The sequence below is a fragment of the Phacochoerus africanus genome, chromosome 10 (genome assembly GCF_016906955.1).
Source record: "Phacochoerus africanus isolate WHEZ1 chromosome 10, ROS_Pafr_v1, whole genome shotgun sequence".
Classification (NCBI taxonomy): Eukaryota; Metazoa; Chordata; class Mammalia; order Artiodactyla; family Suidae; genus Phacochoerus; species Phacochoerus africanus.
Genome location: NC_062553.1, coordinates 102,091,257 through 102,111,593, shown reverse-complemented (window position 1 = coordinate 102,111,593; position 20,337 = coordinate 102,091,257). Strand labels below are relative to the sequence as shown.

The 20,337-nt window shown below is 40.1% G+C and overlaps 1 protein-coding gene across 1 annotated transcript in view; it reads right to left on the bottom strand.

Moving 5' to 3' along the window:
* Positions 1-20,337, bottom strand: part of TRPC3 (transient receptor potential cation channel subfamily C member 3) — a 78,573-nt gene that overhangs the window by 44,512 nt on the left and 13,724 nt on the right. Inside the window, exons 2-3 of the mRNA XM_047799157.1 lie at positions 14,411-15,182; positions 7,692-7,880 (exon numbers count right to left, since the gene is read on the bottom strand). Of these exons, the coding sequence (XP_047655113.1) occupies positions 7,692-7,880; positions 14,411-15,182 (961 nt within the window). The remainder of the gene's footprint in view (positions 1-7,691; positions 7,881-14,410; positions 15,183-20,337) is intronic.

Below are 20,337 nucleotides of genomic sequence, written 5' to 3'. Positions count from 1 at the left end.
TAACCTTTATCATCTTAAAACTGTTTACTGCCTAAAAAAATCTTCTTATGCTGCCACACTAGTCATAGCCAGCTGGATAAAATTTGTATGCTGTTTCCTAACTTCAGTGGACCAACAAATTGAAACCATTACAAAAATAATACCCTTATTTGAGGTTTCCCAATTTAAAGGGAAAATGCTTGACACACAAGCGTCTCTTAATCTTTCAAAGGAACAGAACCACTGGAGCATAGAGAACAAAACTTTTTACCTGCCAAATGACTGAAAGATTGTAAACTGAGCCACCAATCAGGGCAGGGTGCGGAAAACAGACCATTTTCAACTTCGAAAATTCAACTTACACTGTCTTTCTATCAAATTAGCTTTGTAGAACTAGCTTCATGGGAATATTGTTGTGCAAAAATGTGGTAGGAACACTCTGGTTTTGTTTTTAATGACATTGCTGGAGCCACAGTTCATGTTTAAAAGAAAATATTGTTGTGAACAGAAATTAGATCATTCATCTTGTTTTTAAAGTTCTTTGAATGGAAGAAAAAAAATAAACTGGAAACTTACACTGTACACAATTTCTGGATTTTGAACCCCTGGCATGCAAAATGCTGTTACCAAGAGCCAACCCACTGTTACCTCTCAGTGCCTGAGCACAGACCTGGCAAAGAGGTGGTACAGTCTAGGACTCTTTGCCAAGCCAGCTGGCACATGCATCCCAAAGTCACGCAGTGCACTGACCACTCTCTCACTGCATTGCTCAACTTTTGTGCTTTCTTTGCACACTTTCTGCCTACACAGTGGCTAATTTTTGTCTCTTTTCTAGGTGATTTTTCTACAGTTAAACCTAATCGCACTATGGAGGAAATAAGAGAGCAAGGAGGAAGAACTTCGGAGATGTACTCTTTCTCAAGGCCCAGTTTTCCAGATTTGATGGTCCATCAAGTTCTAGTATCTTTTATCTTTCTCAAGGGTTTTCTTACAGTAGACAAAGCTCAATGGGAGTAGGTGGAAATCTTGTTATTTCTATGAGGGGAGGGGATTGATATTTATCCTCAAGTCAGAGAAGACAGAGGTACAGCCAGAATTAGAGCTCATGACTTTTGGGAGAGGCAGAGAGTCCATTATGACAACTGGAAAATAATGAATGTATTTGCCTAAAAGTTAATTTTCTTGTACTCATTTTCAAAAAAATCAAATTTTATCTTTCACTCTACTCCATTATAATATTTACTGTCTTTCCAGTTTTATTATTTATCTCAAGAGACCTCTAAGATGAATAATCATCAACATCCATTCCCTAAGAGAAGACACATTGCTGTTTGTTGCCCACCAGTAGCATGTAATTGCTCCTTTCACCAACAGCATTGAGAACTATAATTTTTTTTTCTTTAAAAATGTGAGTGAGGGGAGGTGGTATTTGTATGTTAGTATGTGTTCATTACTAGAGGGCTTGAAATTTTTAAATACAATTGTTATCCATGGGATTTTTTTTTTTCTATAAATTACCTATCCAAGCCCTTTGCTTATTTTTCTACAGGGCTCTGGAAATTTCCCCTATAAATTTGTTTGTACACTTTAGATATTAAAAATATCAATCCTGGAGTTCCCATCCTTGCTCGGTGGTTAATGAACCTGCCTAGCATCCATGAGGTTGTGGGTTCAACCCCTGGCCTCACTCAGTGGGTTAAAGATCCAGCATTGGTGCAAGCTGTAGTGCAGGTTGCAGACGTGGCTCGGATCTCGAGTTGCTGTCGAGTTGCTGTGGCTGTGGCGTAGGCTGGTGGCTGCAGCTCCGATTCAACCCCTAGCCTGGGAACCTCCGTATACCGCAAGTGCGGCCCTAAAAAGCAAAAAGAACAACAACAAAACAAAACAAAACAAAAGCATTTTCCCACTTTGCCCTTCATCTTTTTTAATGATCTTTCTGATGTACAGAGGCTTTAAGTTTTATGTGGTCAAATAATTTGATTTTTGTTTTCTATTTCTTCTACTGCTTTTATTTTGTAAAGTCCTTTCCCACATAAACATTAAATCCATGTTCAGACCTCTCCTATTCAGATCTTTTATATTTTCATTTTCTTGATTAACTGTCACTGAATCTCTAAGGCCTGAGGTAAACTCAGTGATTTCTAGAGAAAACCTGAGTCTGGGGACTCTGAGTCCAGATAAAATTCAATAGACTCAGAATCAGGATTGGAATTATATCTTGGGCAGATGGCAGAAGAGAATTCCTGAATCTCAAATGGGACCTAAACAAATTAATATTATATAAAACTGGTTTCCTTGGTGGAAATTGATTTGATTGAAAACAAGTTTATTATATTATTGGGGGGAAAATTCCATAACATTTAAAGTATTTTGGTTCTCCCAGACTTCAGACAATATTACAAAGCTACAGCAATCAAGACAGTATGGTACTGGTACAAAAACAAACATACAGGTAAATGGAACAGAATAGACAGCCCAAAAATAAACTCAGATACCTAAGGTCAATTGATCTTCGACAAAGGAGGTATGATTATAAAATGGGAAAAAGACAAGTAGCTTCAAACTCAGATACCTAAGGTCAATTGATCTTCGACAAAGGAGGTATGATTATAAAATGGGAAAAAGACAAGTTGCTTCAGCAAGTGGTGCTGGGAAAATTAGACAGCTGCATGTAAATCAATGAAATTAGAACACACCCTCACACCATGCACAAAAATAAATTCAAAATGGCTTAAAGACTTAAATATAAGACAAGACACCACAAAACTCCTAGAATAGAACATAGGCAAAACATTCTCTGACATCAACCATACAAATGTTTTTTTTAGGTCAGTCTCCCAAGGCAATAGAAATAAAAACAGAAATAAACCAATGGGACCTAATCAAACCTACAAGCTTTTGCACAGCAAAGGAAACCATCAAAAAAAATTGAAAAAGACAACCTACAGAATAGGAGAAAATAGTTGCAAATGATGTAACCGACAAGGGCTTAATCTCCAAAATATACAAACAACTCATACAACTCAAAAGCAAACAAACAAACAAACAACCCAACTGAAAATGGGAAGAAGACCTGGATAGATATTTATCCAAAGAAGACATACAGATGGCCAGGAGGCACATGAAAAAATGCTCAACATCGCTAATCATTAGAGATATGCAAATCAAAACTACAATGACCTACCACCCCATATTAGTCAGAAGGGCCATCATTAAAAAGTCAACAAATGACAAATGCTGAAGAAAGTGTGGAGGGTATCTTCCTTCCCTGTTGGTGGGAATATAAATTGGTACAACCACTATAGAAAATAGTATTGAGGTACCTAAGAAAACTAAATATAGAACTACAGTTATGACCCAACAATCCCGCTCCTGGGCATACATCCAGACAAAACTTTCATTGAAAAAGATACATGCACCCGTATATTCATTGCAGCACTATTCACAATAGCCAAGACATGGAAACAACCTAAATGTCCATTGACAGATGAATGGATTAAGAAGATGTGGTGTATATATACACAATGGAACACTACTCAGCCATAAATAAGAATAAAATAATGCCATTTGCAGCTACATGGATGGAACTAGAGATTCTTACACTAAGTGAAGTCAGAAAGAGAAAGATAAATACCACAATATCACTTATGTCTGGAATCTGATATATGGCACAAATGAACCTATCTACAGCAAAGAAATGAACTCATGGACCTGGAGAACAGACTTGTTGCCTAGGGGGAGAGAGTGGTATGTATGGACTGGCAGTTTGGGTTTAGTAGATACAAACTATTGCATTTGGAGTGGATAAGCAATGAGATCCTACTGTGTAGCACAAGGAACCCTATCCAGTCACTTGTGATGGAAAATGATGGAGGATTATGTGAGAAAAAGAATGTATATATTGGTATAAGTGGGTCACTTTGCTGTGCAGCAGAAATTGACAAATATTGTAAATCAACTATAATTAAAATATTTTTGAAATTTTAAAAAATTTAAGTATTTTGAAGTCCCAATGCCTTGCACATAGTCATGGGCTACTTCAGTGCTAGAGTAGGTAGGGTTGATGAATCATTATAACCCAAAAAGTGATTTTACTTGGGGATCAGAAAGGAGATCATGGAAAAAGGAAGCAGCTGAAGTGGGTGGGAATATTTTCCCTCCTTGCTAGATGGAGATGGTGAGTACTGAGTGAAGAATGAAAGAAGCCTTGGAGAGAAAGAAAAGAAGTAAGGAAGAAAGAAAGGAAGGAAGGAAGAGGGGAAGGAGGGAAGGGAGGGGGAAGGGAGGGGAACCGAGGCTTTGGGGACATTACTGAATAGAGTGCTTATTCACATTTATTGGGTGAAGAGTCCAAATCAAAGATTTTCTTTTTCTTTTTACAGCCATACCTGTGACATACGGAAGTTTCCAAGCTAAGGGTCAGATTGGAGCTGCAGCTGCAGGCCTATGCCACAGCCACGGCAATGCAGGATCCGAGTCATGTCTGTGCCCTACCCCACAGCTTGTGGCAATGATGGATCCTTGACCCACTGAGCAAGGCCAGGGATCGAACTTTCATACTCATGGACACTATGTTGGGTTCTTAACCCACTAAGCCACAATAGGAACTCCCAAATCAAAGTTGTTTTTTTTTTTTTTTTTTACTAATATTCCTTTTATAGCATAAAACAGATAAAACCAGAAACCCCTGCAAGTCCTAGATCTCCTTTCAGTTCCAAATACATTTTTTTTTTGGTTGTTGTTTCCTGGTAGTTGACTGATAGCAAATTTATTACTGACACCTCATACATTGTAACCTACACATTATTTAAAATTAACATGCAAGAAGACATTCACTCTGCAAGACAGTTTGGTTAACAGAAGCATATCTGTAGATGAGCTGTCTCTGCTAAAAGGACACTTTTCAAAGCAATGATAAAGAACCAGTGACAGCTGAAATCCATTCTCTCCTCTCATGTGCTAAAGAGATGCCTATTGCAAGATCTCTGAATAAATGTCGTTTTCTAAAAACAGCTTACTAACAATCTTATTCAAAATTATGTTTTTCCGGAGTTCCCGTCATGGCGCAGTGGTTAAGGAATCCGACTAGGAACCATGAGGTTGCGGGTTCGGTCCCTGCCCTTGCTCAGTGGGTTAACGATCCGGCGTTGCCGTGAGCTGTGGTGTAGGTTGCAGACGCGGCTCGGATCCTGCGTTGCTATGGCTCTGGCGTAGGCCGGTGGCTACAGCTTCGATTCGACCCCTAACCTGGGAACCTCCATATGCTGCGGGAGTGGCCCAAGAAATAGCTAAAAAAAAAGAGACAAAATTATGTTTTTCCTCCAATATAGTAAAATGGGCAAGAATGCTCTGAGAGGAGGTTAGTAGAGCCAGTTTAATTACTTTGTAACTGACAATTCCTTGAAAGGTTGTTTTACTTCGATATTTACTGAGAATCTTTGCACTTCACTATCTTATTAAGAAGAGGGGAGATTTGTCATTTATGGCTGTCTATAATCCTGTGAGCACTGCAATGTGGAAGTTCTCTGTTTTGTGGTAGAGAACACACACATGGCCCCCGGGGATGGGGGAGTTAGAGAGGTTCCCTCATTCTCACTTGCTGCTAGAGTGCCAACAACGGCCTAAATTCCACTGGTCAGAGGCCTCTGATTTGGAAGGGGCCTTTTATAACAGACAGGACTCAGACCACCCTTCTGTTGGTGGGGGAGCTGACCATCTGCAGCAGCGGCAGAATTGTTCTGTTTGGGCCTCAGACATTCCCTTACCAGGTCAGTTTTTTCTGGGCCTGGTTCTGGGCAAGGTTTCTGGAAACACAGATTTTTTTTTTTTTTTGGCTTCTGCAGCATGTGGAAATTCCTGGGCCAGGGACTGAACCCACGCCAAAGGAGTGATCCAGGCCACTGCAGTGACACTGCCTGATCCTTAACCCAGTGCACCACAAGGGAACTCTGGAAGCACGGCTTAGATAAACTTGCTCCTCCACCTCTCTTAATGATTCTATGAGCCTCCTTTTTTGAACTTTTCAATTTTTAATTTTTTATTAGAGTATAGTTGATTTATAGTGTGGTATCAATTTCTGCTGTACAGCATAGTGACCTAGTCATACATATATATACAGACATTCTTTTTTTTGTATTATTTTCCATCACAGTCTATCCCAAGAGACTGGATATAGTCCTATGTGCTTATGGTAGGACCTCATTGCTTATCCATTCTAAATGCAATATTTCTTACTAGATTCCTTTCTATTTACATTGGCTATGGTCTACACTCAGGACCAGAACTGGCACAATAAACATGAAATATCTTTGATGATTAAGAATTGAACTTGTTTAATGGAGTTCCCCTTGTGGCTCAGCCAGTTAAGAACCCAACTAGTATCCATGAAGATGCAGGTTCGATCCTGGGCCTTGCTCAGTGGGTTAAGGATCCGGCATTACCATGAGCTGTGGTGTAGGTCAAAGATGTGGCTCAGATCTGGCATTGCTGTGGCTGTGGTGTATGCTGGCAGACTCAGCTCTGATTCAACTCCTAGCCTAGGAACTTCCATATGCCATAGGTGTGGCCCTAAAAATAAAAAAAAAAGAAAAAAAAAAGAACTGAACTTGTTTAAGAGTTATCATTCTGAGAATGAATTTTCAAATGCAGAAACACCATTACCTAATACTTAATAAGCAATCACTATGTACTACCCCTGTGCTAATTACTTTAAATGCTCACAGAATCTTCAAAACAACTGAAACAGTAGTTACTATTGTTGTCCCCACTACTAACAAGCAGATCAAGGTTCAGATTGGTCAAGTAACTTGCCTGGTCACACATGGAGCACAAGTCAGAACTTGAACTATTGCAAGTTGACTCCAGGGCCTGCTCTGTTAAGCACCATGCCACACTATTTTGGAAGGAGAGAAGATCCCACTATCTATAGATTGATCAGTTCATGAAAGCAGATCTATTCTTGACAACAGCTTATTTCTTTGTGATTTATCAATTTTTATTAGATATAAAAATATATATATAAATGATTAGATTCTGGATGCGATTTTTAATAAGTGAAATGTCATAACTACAATTTACATAGCAAATACTACATTTCTATCTGTAGTAACCAGAGTGAAAAAAAAGTAATCATAATTTTTATTTCTGGTAACTGCACGTAATTCCATAGCTGTGTGATCCTAGAAATGTCATTTAAGCCGAGTGAATCCCAGTTTCCTCTTAGAATAGAAATCTCATCATCTAATTTACCTATTTCATAGGTGAAATGAAATGGATAATAACAAAAGCTTGTCACAAGGATTGACATGAGAATCCATGAGTGCCTTACAAAAATGTATACAAGTAAAAGTTTTATTGTTATTAGTTTCATTGTAACAAATGGTTTACAAAGTTCTTTTACATATCATAATCCATTGAAATCCCACCTAAACCTGTGATAGATGAGAAGTACTAGCCTCCTTTTACTTGAGGAAAATGAAATTTTAAAGTCTTATGATTCATTCAAGGTCCCACAATGGATAAAATGTGGGAAGGATCAGAAGTGATACATGACTCACAACTTTATCACGATATTTCACTTTATCTTTTTCATAAAGGAATAAAATATCTTCTTAGCAATAACATCTATTTTCACCATTTAATAAAATTTTCCTGGGATTATGGCATAGTTGATATTACACGTTTATGGAGCTGGATGAAAGTGGGCCACTCACCTTTTTGACTTCATACTTGATGGCAAGTTTGACACGACTCAGTGAAGCTTTATGCCTATGCATCTCCAGAGGCTCGGCCGATTCCAGATCTCCATTCAGTATGGCTTCTACCTCTTCCGAGTCTCGGCAAAGATCCAGCACACCCACAACAAAGTCTTTGCATTGCATGGAGAGCTTCCGATAGTCATTCTAAGAACAAGAGGTTTAGAGTGTAATGTAGAGAATGTGTTTTAATTCAATGCAAAGTATTTAGGGGTTCTGTGAATTAGAAAAAAGTCTCCCTACCTCTGGGTAGGAAGTTGCAGCCCCCATGTGGATGCAAGGTTTGTTGAGTTAGACACAGCCTGGATTTGCTCCCACCTACCCCCTTGGCCAGGACCTTCTACAACTGCACAGTCATCTGAGACAGTTCTGAAAATGGTGTGCACATAAATCATTAGTTTATATTGACGTGCTGCCTAAATGCTAACACTGAAAGATCAAAGGATCAAAGAGTTGTTATCTCTCTTAAGTAGATAAACAACAGTTTTCTTGGAGTTGTCTTGCGGTGCAGCAGGTTAAGGGTCTGGCATTGTCATGCAGTGGTTTGGGTCACTGCTGTAGCGTGGGTTCGATCCCTGACCTGGGAATCTCCATATGCTGCAGGCGCAGCCAAAAAACAAAACAACCAAAAAAACTACTATTTTCTTAAAGCTAAAACGAAACCATTTCTACAATTAAAATTAAGTGGGAATTTGACATAGAAGATTGACTGTAGCTGAAAATAACCTGTCTGGTTTACTATCCAAAGCCTTATTGGAGGCAATGCTCCTCAAATTGTCCTCAGACCAGCATCATCAAGAGCACCTGGACAGGTGTTAGAAATGTAAATGCTCAGGCCCCATCCCAGTTGTCCTGATTAGAAACTAATGATGGGAGCCAGCACTCTCCAGGTGTTTCTGATACACATTTATGCTTGAGAATGATGGTTTGTGGTGAACGCAAAGAGATGAATAGGTACCAACATGGAGGGTATTTTTTCTTGTTTGTCTGAAGAGCACATTAGCATGTCCTGCCAAACTGGAAGGAAAGAAATGTCTGATTATATGTAACTGAATTCTCAAGGGTTGCAGGCTATCAATACCTGAGAGAAAAATTTTCAGGCCACTGGAACTAACACCTTGCTAAAAATAATCTGTGAATCTTTAATTTCATTAGCATATTTATACAGTGCCATGGACTGGTATAAGGAAGTCAGTTGTCAGCATTCCCTGTTACCTTCTGAATGGAGCTCTATTTCTAGCCTGTTGGTTCCAGTCTAGGTGTCGAAGACCATCTCTTGGGAAAGTGTCTTAACTTTTGCAACCCCCAGCTCCACTTCTATGGTTTTCACTAGCAGTTTAGCCCATTAAGAAAATTAATCAGATAACAATCTAATTTGGTACAAGTGAGGAAAATAGAATTCCTCATTCCAACATGTCCTGAGATACTACATATGTCTAATATCTGAGTAAAATTTAGCACAAGCAGAATTTCTTGGTTTCCAAAAAAATCATACTTTGAAAAAGACAAAGAATTTCCATTTTTCCCTTAAGTAATTTCCCTTAATCAACTTCATTTGATGGGCAAAAATCACATCACCAACCAAAATAAACAAGAATAGGAGAGACTGTTTAAAGGCTATCCAGAGTAGAATAGTTTCCATTTCAGATATTAGAAATTCAGATAAAGAACAGTTGCAGTTAATCCTTTTCCCCTCATAAGGGAACAGATAAAATGAATAAAAACTTCAGTCTTTGGCTTCCATTCAAGTTGGTACCATGCAACTGATAAAATTAATAAAATGTCCAATCTCTGGTTTCTATGCAGAGTGTCAGTTAAATACCCATCTGCTTTCCACTCCTGAAAGACTAATGAAATATTTTATTACAGTATCCAGGAGTATTAAATCCATGTCTGTTTCCATATAAAGCTCCCCTTTTAATACAATTTTTTAGATGAAATTTCCTCATGTTACTCTTCAGTTCAAGCTGTTCTGTAAGATTTGGTACAACACAGGATGGCCATTTCACCACTGATAGAAGTTAAGGAGATTATTTTCTATTCTTGAAGAAAATTAAGGAACCAATTCTGCAGTAGTAACTAATAACTCATTATCTATAAAACGCATAATCTGTAAATTGTCCAATCTTAAAGCTTTGTGTTTTTTTTCACGTCCACTGAAAGATCAGTCAAGAAGCAAGTTGCAAGGACAACACTTTTTTTTTTTTTTTTCATAACAATTTAAACATTTCCCACTGGAAGAAGTCTGCTGCTCAAGTATAGAAAATAATCAGAGCTGTAGGTAATGGCCATTTCTTTTATCGGGGTTATGGGATACCATTGTGCCAATTTATGCAGACTCCCAGGAAAAGATGAAGAGAGCTCCACTAGAGATGGCCTTTCCTCAGCTGCAAAAGGAACTATCTGAAGTCTGCACTGCATCATGACTGAGACTCTGTTAGTTCTACCTGAGGTCCTATCTCATGTTACTTCACAACTCAGACCCTTTGTCTGGTCTGAATGTTCAAATCATATTCTCCTAATTTAGTTCTGCCTAATCACTTTCATCATGACACTGTTCCATTACCATGGGCCTCCGCAAAGTTACCGGATAGATCTGTAGCCCCCTTTGTAAAGCAGGAATTCAAAACTTGGAAGACTTGCCTGAGTCAGAGGAAGAACAATGAAGCTCTGACCTCACAACCTATCTACTGGTATCAGCAGGGTTTTTTGTGTGTGTGTCTTTTTTTTTTTTTTTTTTTTCTTAAGGGCTGCACCCGCAGCATAGAACAGTTCCCAGCTTAGGGGTTGAATTGGGGCTGTTGCTGGCCTACATCACAGCCACAGCAATGCCAGATCTGAGCCTCATCTGCAGCCTACACCACAGCTCACACTGCAGCAACGCTGGATCCTTAACCCACTGAGTGAGGCCAAGGATCAAACTTGTGTCCTCGAACTTGTGGTAGGTTCATTACTGCTGAGCCATGAGGGGGACTCCCTCAACAGGTTTTTTTTTTTTTTTAATGTAGTATTTATTTTTCTTTATTTCTTTATTTTAGCCACTCCCACATGGCATGAGGAAATTCCCAGGACAGGGTTTGAACCCAAGCCACGACAGTGACAATGCTGAATCCTTAATCACTAAGCCACTAGGGAACTCCTTCAGCATGTGTTTAATGTGTATGGTTTAATCATCATTTTAATCCCTTTTTATTCTTAACAGGAAAATTGAAATTCAACTCAAAGCAGTCTTGGTTCTGTCAGATCCTTTCCCTAATAACAAAAGAAGCAGGACAATGTAGTGGTTAAAGGCATAAATATGAAAACAGACTTCCTGGGTTCAAATACTGCTTCTATGACTTACTAGCCTTGTGATTTAGTGGAAGTTACTTCGCCTCTCTGATGAGAATAAGCCCATCTAATATTGCTAGTATGAGGATTAAATGCTTTGCATGTGCCTGGCACACATCAAATATAGAACGGCTTCAACATTACTAGGTACAGCATATTAGATAGAATAGCTAGGACTGGGATCCAAGGCATCCATATCTAGGCTTAGCAGATGGGCCTTAGCTATAGCCTGTATTTCATCATTTGTAAAATGAGAGGTCTGTACAGCCAGCTGATTCCTAGGGTACTTTTCTGCTAAAGAACTGCTATTTTGCTTTTGGATTATAATCATTTTCCTCTTCCTGTGATATAAGTTGAAATTGTTTTTCTACTTTAAAGAGAGGAAAACTGAGGCACAGAGAAGACAATGGCTTTTTTTTTTTTTTTCAGAAAAATGTGCATCATTGATTCAAAATTAGGAAGTTTCACTTTGTGTTCCCACAGGTCAATGGCCAGCTTTCTTGCCACTGACATTTGGAGCATTAGACATCCTGTGCAATATTCTGGTTCTGAGAACAGCTTCAGACAGCATTTGCTCATTGAAAACATTTCTTTAATAACCTGTCACCAAGCTGTCCTCCACTAATCCATCTAAATCTATATCCTAGAATGTTCAACTCTCAGGATAATGACCTTCATATGTTTTCAGCACCATGTCTCTTGTACTCTTCAAGGAACTCTGAAAAGTGCACAGTGGCTGAGAACCTTGCCTGAAGCACCAAAGTGACTGCAGTTTGAGGGGTGAGATATTGGATCTTATAGGCCATTGATAATTTAAAATACAAATGCATATATATCTGAAAAGGAAGACAAAAATCAAGCTTTTTCACTGGGGAACACATTATTTTTTCATTTCAAGGCTAGTACTTAAAGCTCAAAATCTCTATGGAAAGAACACTATGGAATAGGGCACATTAAGTGACCTGCTTGCCTCAGAAATAAGCTTCACTTCCTGCCCTTTCAGAGCCTGTCGTCTCTGGGTTGGTGCTGTGAAAGCATCATTTTCTATCTGTCGAAAGCCCTGCAACATGGACATGAGTGTGGGATAAGAGGGCCAAAAAGTAAAAGGAAGGCAGATAAGAAAAAAATAACAAGGAGAAGTGAGCATGGGAAAGAAAAGGAACATTTAGTCAGGGGACAGAGACTTTGAGTTCTTAGAGACTAACTTCCAAAGAACTGTCTGTATTTCAACTTACAGATGGTTATGCCACACAAAAGCTTTCCATATAATTCAGAAAAAGGAACTGTGAGATTTAGATGATTTTTGCATATCTTTAGATCTGGTAGCTTTCTAGATACTTTTTTTTTTTTTTTTTTTTTTAGGGCCACACTGGCAGCATAGTTTCCAGGCTAAGGGTCAAACAGGAATCTCAGCTGCCAGCCTACACAACAGCCACAGCAACTTGGGATCCAAGTAGGGTCTGCAACCTACACTACAGCTCACGGCAATGCCAGATCCCTGACCCACTGAACAAGGCCAGGGATCAAACCCGCATGCTCATGGATATTACTCGGATTCAATCCGGCTGCGCCACAATGGGAACTCTAATGGATGCCTTTTTAAACGCAGTTGTGTTTTTGCCTCTTATTGCCTCTTCACTTGGAAGTTTCCCACCTTTGAAAGGTTATCCAGGTGACTCTTTATGCCAGGCTAAAGGAAATTCTGAGTATCATCATTATAGACTCAGCCACACTCAAGGGAGCACTATTAATAACAAATTTTCTCATCATGGCTTCACAGAGACAACTCCTCTGGGCAGAACTGTACACATCACCATCTTTAATGAATTATTAAAACATAATCTAGGAAAATACCCCCTTTTGTAGAATCTCTTTTATAGACTCTCAATATATATCAAGCAAAATGCCTAAAAACAAGGTTTGAGTGACACTTGGAATAGTGAATTAACAAATTTACAATTACATTTTTTATGACTACGTTGAAGTAAAGTGACATTTAGGCTTTTATCTGAATGCTTTTCTATTCTCTTTAAATGGAATCTGTCATTTTAAATTTGCTCTACCTGAGTTCTGTCAAAACAAAAAAAAGCTCATTTTAGGTCTAAAGATATAAGGCTTTACAAATAACACATAATGAATCTCTTCAAAGGGAGCAGACATAGGTGATATGTACTTTCTTCTTTGTATTTCCCCTCATTTTCCAAAATTTTTATAATAAATATGTGTAGCTTTTATATCAGAAAGAACCTGGTGAAATAACAAATAAAATTATACTAAGGCCAGATCTCCACCAGGACAAGATGAGGGCTGATGAATATCTAAGGAATCTGGTGTATATAGAATGGACCCTTGAAGAAAACTTGACTATCTTTTTCTTTTAACAACTTCACTTGAATTATACTTCTAATAGCATTTGTGTAACTCTAAGTATGAAAAACTGCAATAAAATCTGAAAAAGAGAGTAATTATTAAACCAAAAGAAGATTAACTCAAAATAATTCAAGGAATTTATGTCTACAGTCACCTTAGGCAGATAGCAGGAGGCGAGAACCTGCTGAAAAACAGTCTGACTCTCACCAGATCTACAAAAATCTCCTTTTTGCCTCAGATTTAATAGGTAGAGCCATCCAAAAATCCATAGCAGGACATAACAATTGAATTTAAAAATGTTCTATTCTTAATGTATAATTTTTACAGAAATAAATAATACTGCTTGACTAAAGATGATGTCCAGAAAAAAAAGTTTACTCATAAAAAATAAAATATATTAAAACAAACCACTTTGCTTGTATTCCTGATTGAAATGTTGTCTGTGGCTCACTATTCTGAATACTGTGGATTTCACTTGTGGATTTCAGGGAGAGCCATTTTTTCTCATAAATAAAATGACTTTAAGCCATCCATTTGGAATTTTATATTAGCCTTTTGACTTTTGAATATAAAATATTTGAAAAGGAATATTAAAAATGTTTGAGCCAATAAAGAGTGCATGCAAAACTAATGCTATTTCTGTAGTGGGTTCTACCACACAACTAACTAGAGAAGAGGAAGAATTTGGACGGGAGATCACACATCCTTTAACAAAAGACGTCTCACTTTCTACCTAATGCTTATCCAGAACATGGAGCAGCACCATAATTATAGCTCTCTGATTCAGTATATACCTATCCCCACAGCGAATTTATTACAGCCCTATGCTGAGCAGGGAAAATCATCATCATATCATTTCCGAACGATGTTCCCAATCTCTTGCAAAACTCATTCAGGAGCAAACTACAGAAAGCGTTAGGCTGCAGTGGGGAAGTGGAAGATCGCGCAGGGAAGCCAGGGTAGAGTGCACAGCTTACCTTGAACTCCTTCTCTATGTTGGCCAATTTGGCCAGCTCGTTGCTGAGCTCCAGGGCGGTGAGCACCGGGTCCTCGCTGGACAAAGACAGGTACGCCGGGCTGGCCAGCCCCTTGTAGGCATTGATCCTCGAGCGTGAGTGGCTGAACGAGTCGTGCCTCTGCTTCTCTGTGCAGTCCCCACACTTGCAGAAATAGTCGTGCGGCCGCTCGATCCTGGCGCCCTTCATCAGCAGCATGTGCACCACCTCGTACTTCTGGCAGTGCGCCGCCAGGATGATGGGGGTGATGTCAGGGGAGAAGCGCGTGCCGTCCTCGTCGTAGGCGTAGAAGTCGTCGTCCTGCAGCTCCTGCTCACAGGGGCTCAGGGTGAGGCGCTTGCTGGCCGCGAAACCGGGGTGGTTGAGAATGGCTTCCACGATGCGCACGTAGCCCTTGCTGATGGCGAGCAGCAGGGCGTCGCCTATGCGCGCCAGGTTCTCCTTCTTCAGCAGCAATTCAGTCACCTCCAGGTGCTCGTTGCCCACAGCCAGCTGAAGCGCGTTCTGGCCCATGTAGTCTACGCAATTGACGTTCAGCGTCTTGGATTCCTCCAGCATCTTTCGCACCACGGGGATGTTGCCATACTCAGCTGCGTCGAGGAAGCGTTCCTCCTCGGCTGTGAGGCTGGTGCCTCGGTCATTGAACATGAAGGCCGGGCCACGAACAGCCTGACGCCGACCCTTCTCTCGCATCACTGTCTTGCGCCTCAGGGATGGGCTTTCCTCCATGGACCTGATCAGCAGCGGCAACAACAACAAAAACCAGCTGTAGAATATTAGGGCCTATTGCTTCCTCCCACATATCTGGTCATTTCTGGAGTACACAGAACCCAGCGCAGATCTGTGACTTGAGGACAGCCAGCTCAGTTGCTAACGACTCGCCTGAAATTTACACCTGTACCTTACATGGGTTGCTTGAAACCTGAGAGTAGCTGGAAGCCCTTCAGACCAAGAGTTCCTGTTCAACAGAAAATGACATTCACTGAGTTTCTTTGTGACCTAGCAGCCAAGAATAGGGCAGCTGTCACTGATGCGGTGAGGGTTTGATTCCTGGCTGGAGGACTTCTGCATGCTCTTGGCACAATCAAAAAATGAAGGAAGGGAGGGAGGGAGTGAGAAAAGGAGGGACAGAGGAAGGGGGAAGGAAGGAAGGAAATAACATTCAGAAGGAATAATTCCTAACACCCACCATGTTAGTTGAGATTTAGCTGTATTATAAAAGCTACTGATGTGCACAACAATTTCAGTTCACATTTGAGTTTCTGTGATGCTGGGTAAATAATTTCATTTCCTTGGGCTTCCTTACCTCAGGTGTAAAATGTACACTTATAAAGGGCTCCAGATTTTCCTCATGATCTCATGAATAAAAGGCTTTTTTGGAAGTTCTGAGTCTCTGAAAAATGATGCTAAATAATCAATGTAATTTTAACATTGTGATTTTTAATATTTCAAAAGTTATTACTATAAGTACATATCTGCATCTTTACCTTAACTCAGTCCTAACATTTGAAATGCTTAAGACAACTTCCTTTTTAAAAAATCTGTGATTTTTGTCTTTTATATGAGTTAAACCTAATGGAGGTGTGGGTTCCAAAAGAAATATATATGTCTGCAGAACTCTAATCTACATCAGCTGGATTATTTTGGGGAAACTAAATTCATTATTAAAGTGTTACAGGATTTCCCATTGTGGCTCAGCGGAAGTGAACCTATTATCCATAAGGATGCAAGTTTGATCCCTGGCCCCGCTCAATGGGTTAAGGATCTGGCACTGCCATGAGCTGTAGGGTAGGTCACAGACACAGCTCGGATCCCGAGTTGCTATGGCTGTGGCATAGGCCAGCAGCTGTAGTTTCGATTCTACCCCTAGCCTGGGAACATCCATATGCTACACCTGCGGCCCTGTAAAGAAAAAAAAGTGTTACATCTTAATGGAATAGGGCTTTTTTAATCTAATGATTGCTAATTATAAATAAAATTGCTTATACAAACCCCACCTCTTCCCACTAAAAGAAAGTGATCTTAAAATATCAGAAAGTGATTCTTTCATAATATTTTTCTTTTTTCTTTTTGTCTTTTTAGGGCCACACCAACGGCACATGGAGGTTCCCAGGCTAGGGGTCCAATCAGAGCTGTAGCCATCGGCCTATGCCACAGCCCCAGCATCGCCAGATCTGAGCCACGTCTGCAACCTACACCACAGTTCACAGCAATGCCAGACCCTTAACCCATGAGCAAGGCCAGGGATCAAACCTGCAACCTGATGGTTCCTAGTTGGTTTGTTTCCGATGAGCCATGACGGGAACTCCCACAATATTTTTCTTTACATTTCTTAGTATCTTAAAGTTTTTTCTTGGTATTTCTTTTTCTTTTGGAATCTATACCTCCATTTTGTGTATCTGAGCTGGCGTAGGATTTTAGTACTATAGAACACAAGTTACATGAGTAATTTCGATTTTGTCTTAAAAAGATTCTAACACCGAACTAAGGGTGAAGTCAGATTTTTCAAATAGAACAAATAAATGCTGCTATTTCAAAAGAAAAGTACTGACAATGCTACTCGTCTTCATGGTGAATCCACATAAGAAGTGTCTTTCTTTTTTTAAACTTTCCTTATAGTATTCAGATAAGCTTCATTAATCTGGACTGATAAAATGGTATGAGTCACAATCAATTCATCTGGAGCCCATAAACATGGCCCCAATCTCAGCTGGTCTTGAGGACCTATTCTCCTCCAACATGAGAGATAAGGAAGGTGTGAGGATGAATGGAGAAGGATGCTTAACTTCAGTAATGCTGACACTAAAATCATTTTGCCAGACATGTTCTTACCTTTAGATCCCCAACCAATGCGTCGACTCACTCAGCACTGCAAGGAAACACTGGGTAGGGCCTTCTTTCTGGTAAAAGCATTGGAGTACCACCAACCTAAATCAATTGCTCCACAAGCACCATGTGTGAGCTCCTTCATGGCTAATATGGATGGCTGGTAATATATGACTGCTACGGACTAAATCTGTCCCCCCCTACCCCCCAACAAATTCATATGTTGAAGCCCAAATCCCTAATATGGTATCATGAAATGAGGCCTGATGAGGAAACTAATGAGGAAATTAGGTTCAGATGAGGTTATAAGGCTAGAGCCTTCTTGGTGGAATCAGTGCCCTTGAAGAAGAGAAACCTATTCAAGAGAAGAGAGAGAGCTTGCTCTCCCCAACCCACACCCCCCCCCCCCACCCTTGTGAGGGCACAATGAGAAGGCAGCCATCTACAAACCAGGAAGTGCTCCGTTCGCCAGAACCTGACCATACACTGACACCATGATCGCAGACTCTCAGCTTCCAGGACTGTGAGAGAATTAAGTTTCTGTTGTTTAAGCCACCGAGGTTATGATCCTTTGTTATGACAGCCCAAGCTGAGACGCTGACCATACATCTAAGGCCAAAAACATTTTTTCATGCTTTATGAAAAAAAAACTTTGGGTTCTTAGTACTTGCCCAAGCATTTTAGCAGATAAAAATTCTTCCTGAGAAATATTTTGGTGCACCCAAAGGCAATCCTTTGCTCCATTCTCGTGAGAGGCAAAAATACAAGGAACTCTTCTCAGTTTTCACAACTGTGCCATCAACTCATCTGACTCCTAACAGTATTTCTCTAAGTGTGATCTTGAGGACCACCTGCCTCAAGATCCCTTGGAGTAATTGTTAAAATTCAGATTTCTGGGTCCCTGAATCTCTCGGGGGTGGGGCCTTGGAATTTTTTTTCCTTTCTTTTTTTAAATAGCCGTACCTGCAGCATATGGAAGTTCCCAGGATAGGGGTCAAATCTGAGCAGCATGAGACCTATACTGCAACTTATGGCAACACCAGGTCCTTAACCCACTGAGGGAGGTCAGGGATCAAACCTGCAACCTCCAAGACATTATGTCGGGTTCTTAAGCCACTGTGCCACAATGGGAACTCCAGGAATATGTATTTTAAATGACCGTCCTCTGCAATTCCTGTGCACACTAAAGGTGGAATACTTCCACATAAAAACAGTGGGGCTATCCCGGATCAATGATCCCAGACTAGGAAGCCTGTAAACACTTGTCACACTAGCCCTGCCAAAAGCAAAGTTGAAATAACATGATTGAGCCGGGCAGGCTAAGGGACATTTACGTTCTCTACATTTTATTACCACTTAAAATCTGATCTCTAGGAAGTGACTTACCTGAATCACTATAAATAAAACCTGTAAAATGCCTTTACCAGTGACTATTTGATGTCATGCCTTTTCTTTTATCGAAGATTGATATTTTTAAAGTGTTATTACGTTTCCTTTAAAACTGCCTTTCCCACTGTGACTCAGTGGTATCAAAACTTACTAGTATCCATGAGGACAAGAGTTTGATCCCTGGCCTTGCTCAACAGATTAAAGGGTCTGGCGCTGCCACGAGCTGTGGTGTGGGTCGAAGACATAGCTTGGATCTTGCTGCGGCTGTGGTGTAGGCTGGCGGCTATAGCCCCAATTGGACCCCTCGCCTGGGAACTTCTATATGCTGAGGGTGAAGCCCTAAAAAGACAAAACAAAAACAAAAACCAAAAAACCCCAAAACCAAAAAAAACTGCCTTTAAAGGGTTAAAAATATTTTTCCATTAAAGTATCTATTATACCTTTTATGAGGATTCAAGTGTTAAAGTCATCCTAGGATTGTGTATCAAACTCTCCAGATGAGTTTGCTTCCCTTGATCTAATAATATAAGCTACTTAACTCTTTGTGTGTGTGTGGCCCAGGGTATCCAGGAATTTAGCTTAGATCTAAAAATGCACAGTTACCATCACTATCCTATTTCAGATATTCCACAGTCTTTCCCCTTCTCCTAAATCATTTTTCACTTAGATTTTAAATTGGTTATCCTATACTACATGTATATTAAACCTATTTTATGATTATCTAAATTCTTTTTATAAAAAAAATAGAGTATTAATAAATATCCCTTCATATGTGCCACCACTGCCCACATTCCTGGATGCTAAGGTCATGCTTTATTTGTCATTAGCCAGTGCCCCATACAGAGTATCTACTCAATAATTATCTATTCAATAGAGTTTCCATATCATTCCTGGCCCTATCCTCTCACTTGACCTCAGGTCCCATATGTACAACTATCTGTCCTCTGGTCACCCTAAAATGCCCCAACTCACGTTCCCCCTTAAACCAGCTCCCTTTCCTAACATTTGCATCTCAGGGGAGTTATTCAGGCTTCACAATTTCAAGGTCATCTGTGACTCACTGTCTTGATCCTGTCAGTCACAAAGTTCTGAAGCTTCTCCTTTGGAATATTTCTTGTACCAGATTGTTTTTTCCAATTCTCATTGCCAATGCTGTTCTCTAGATCATTAACACATCATGGTTGCATTATTACAACAGCTTTCTGGAAGAGACGAAGGCAACTAAACTTGCCTGGGTACCTGGTATATACATATGTTTCTCATGCACTGTTATATCCAATTCTCATAACATTGCTATGAAACAGGTATTATTTTCTGTTTCATAAATAAGAAAACTGAGCTCAAAACAATTGCTCAAGGTAACACACAGAGTAAAATGCTGAACTGGGGTTCAATCCAGGGCCTGACTCCTCTTTCCAGTGCTTCGTGCAGCTCCTGATTTCCTCTTTATACCCCACAGCCATCTCCAGCCTCTTACGCATCTTAAACTCTGCTTTTACTGTCACATTTCTCTTAAAAACAAACCAGGAGTTCCCGTCGTGGCGCAGTGGTTAACGAATCCGACTAGGAACCATAAGGTTGAGGGTTTGGTCCCTGCCCTTGCTCAGTGGGTTAACGATCCAGCGTTGCCGTGAGCTGTGGTGTAGGTTGCAGACGCGGCTCGGATCCCGCGT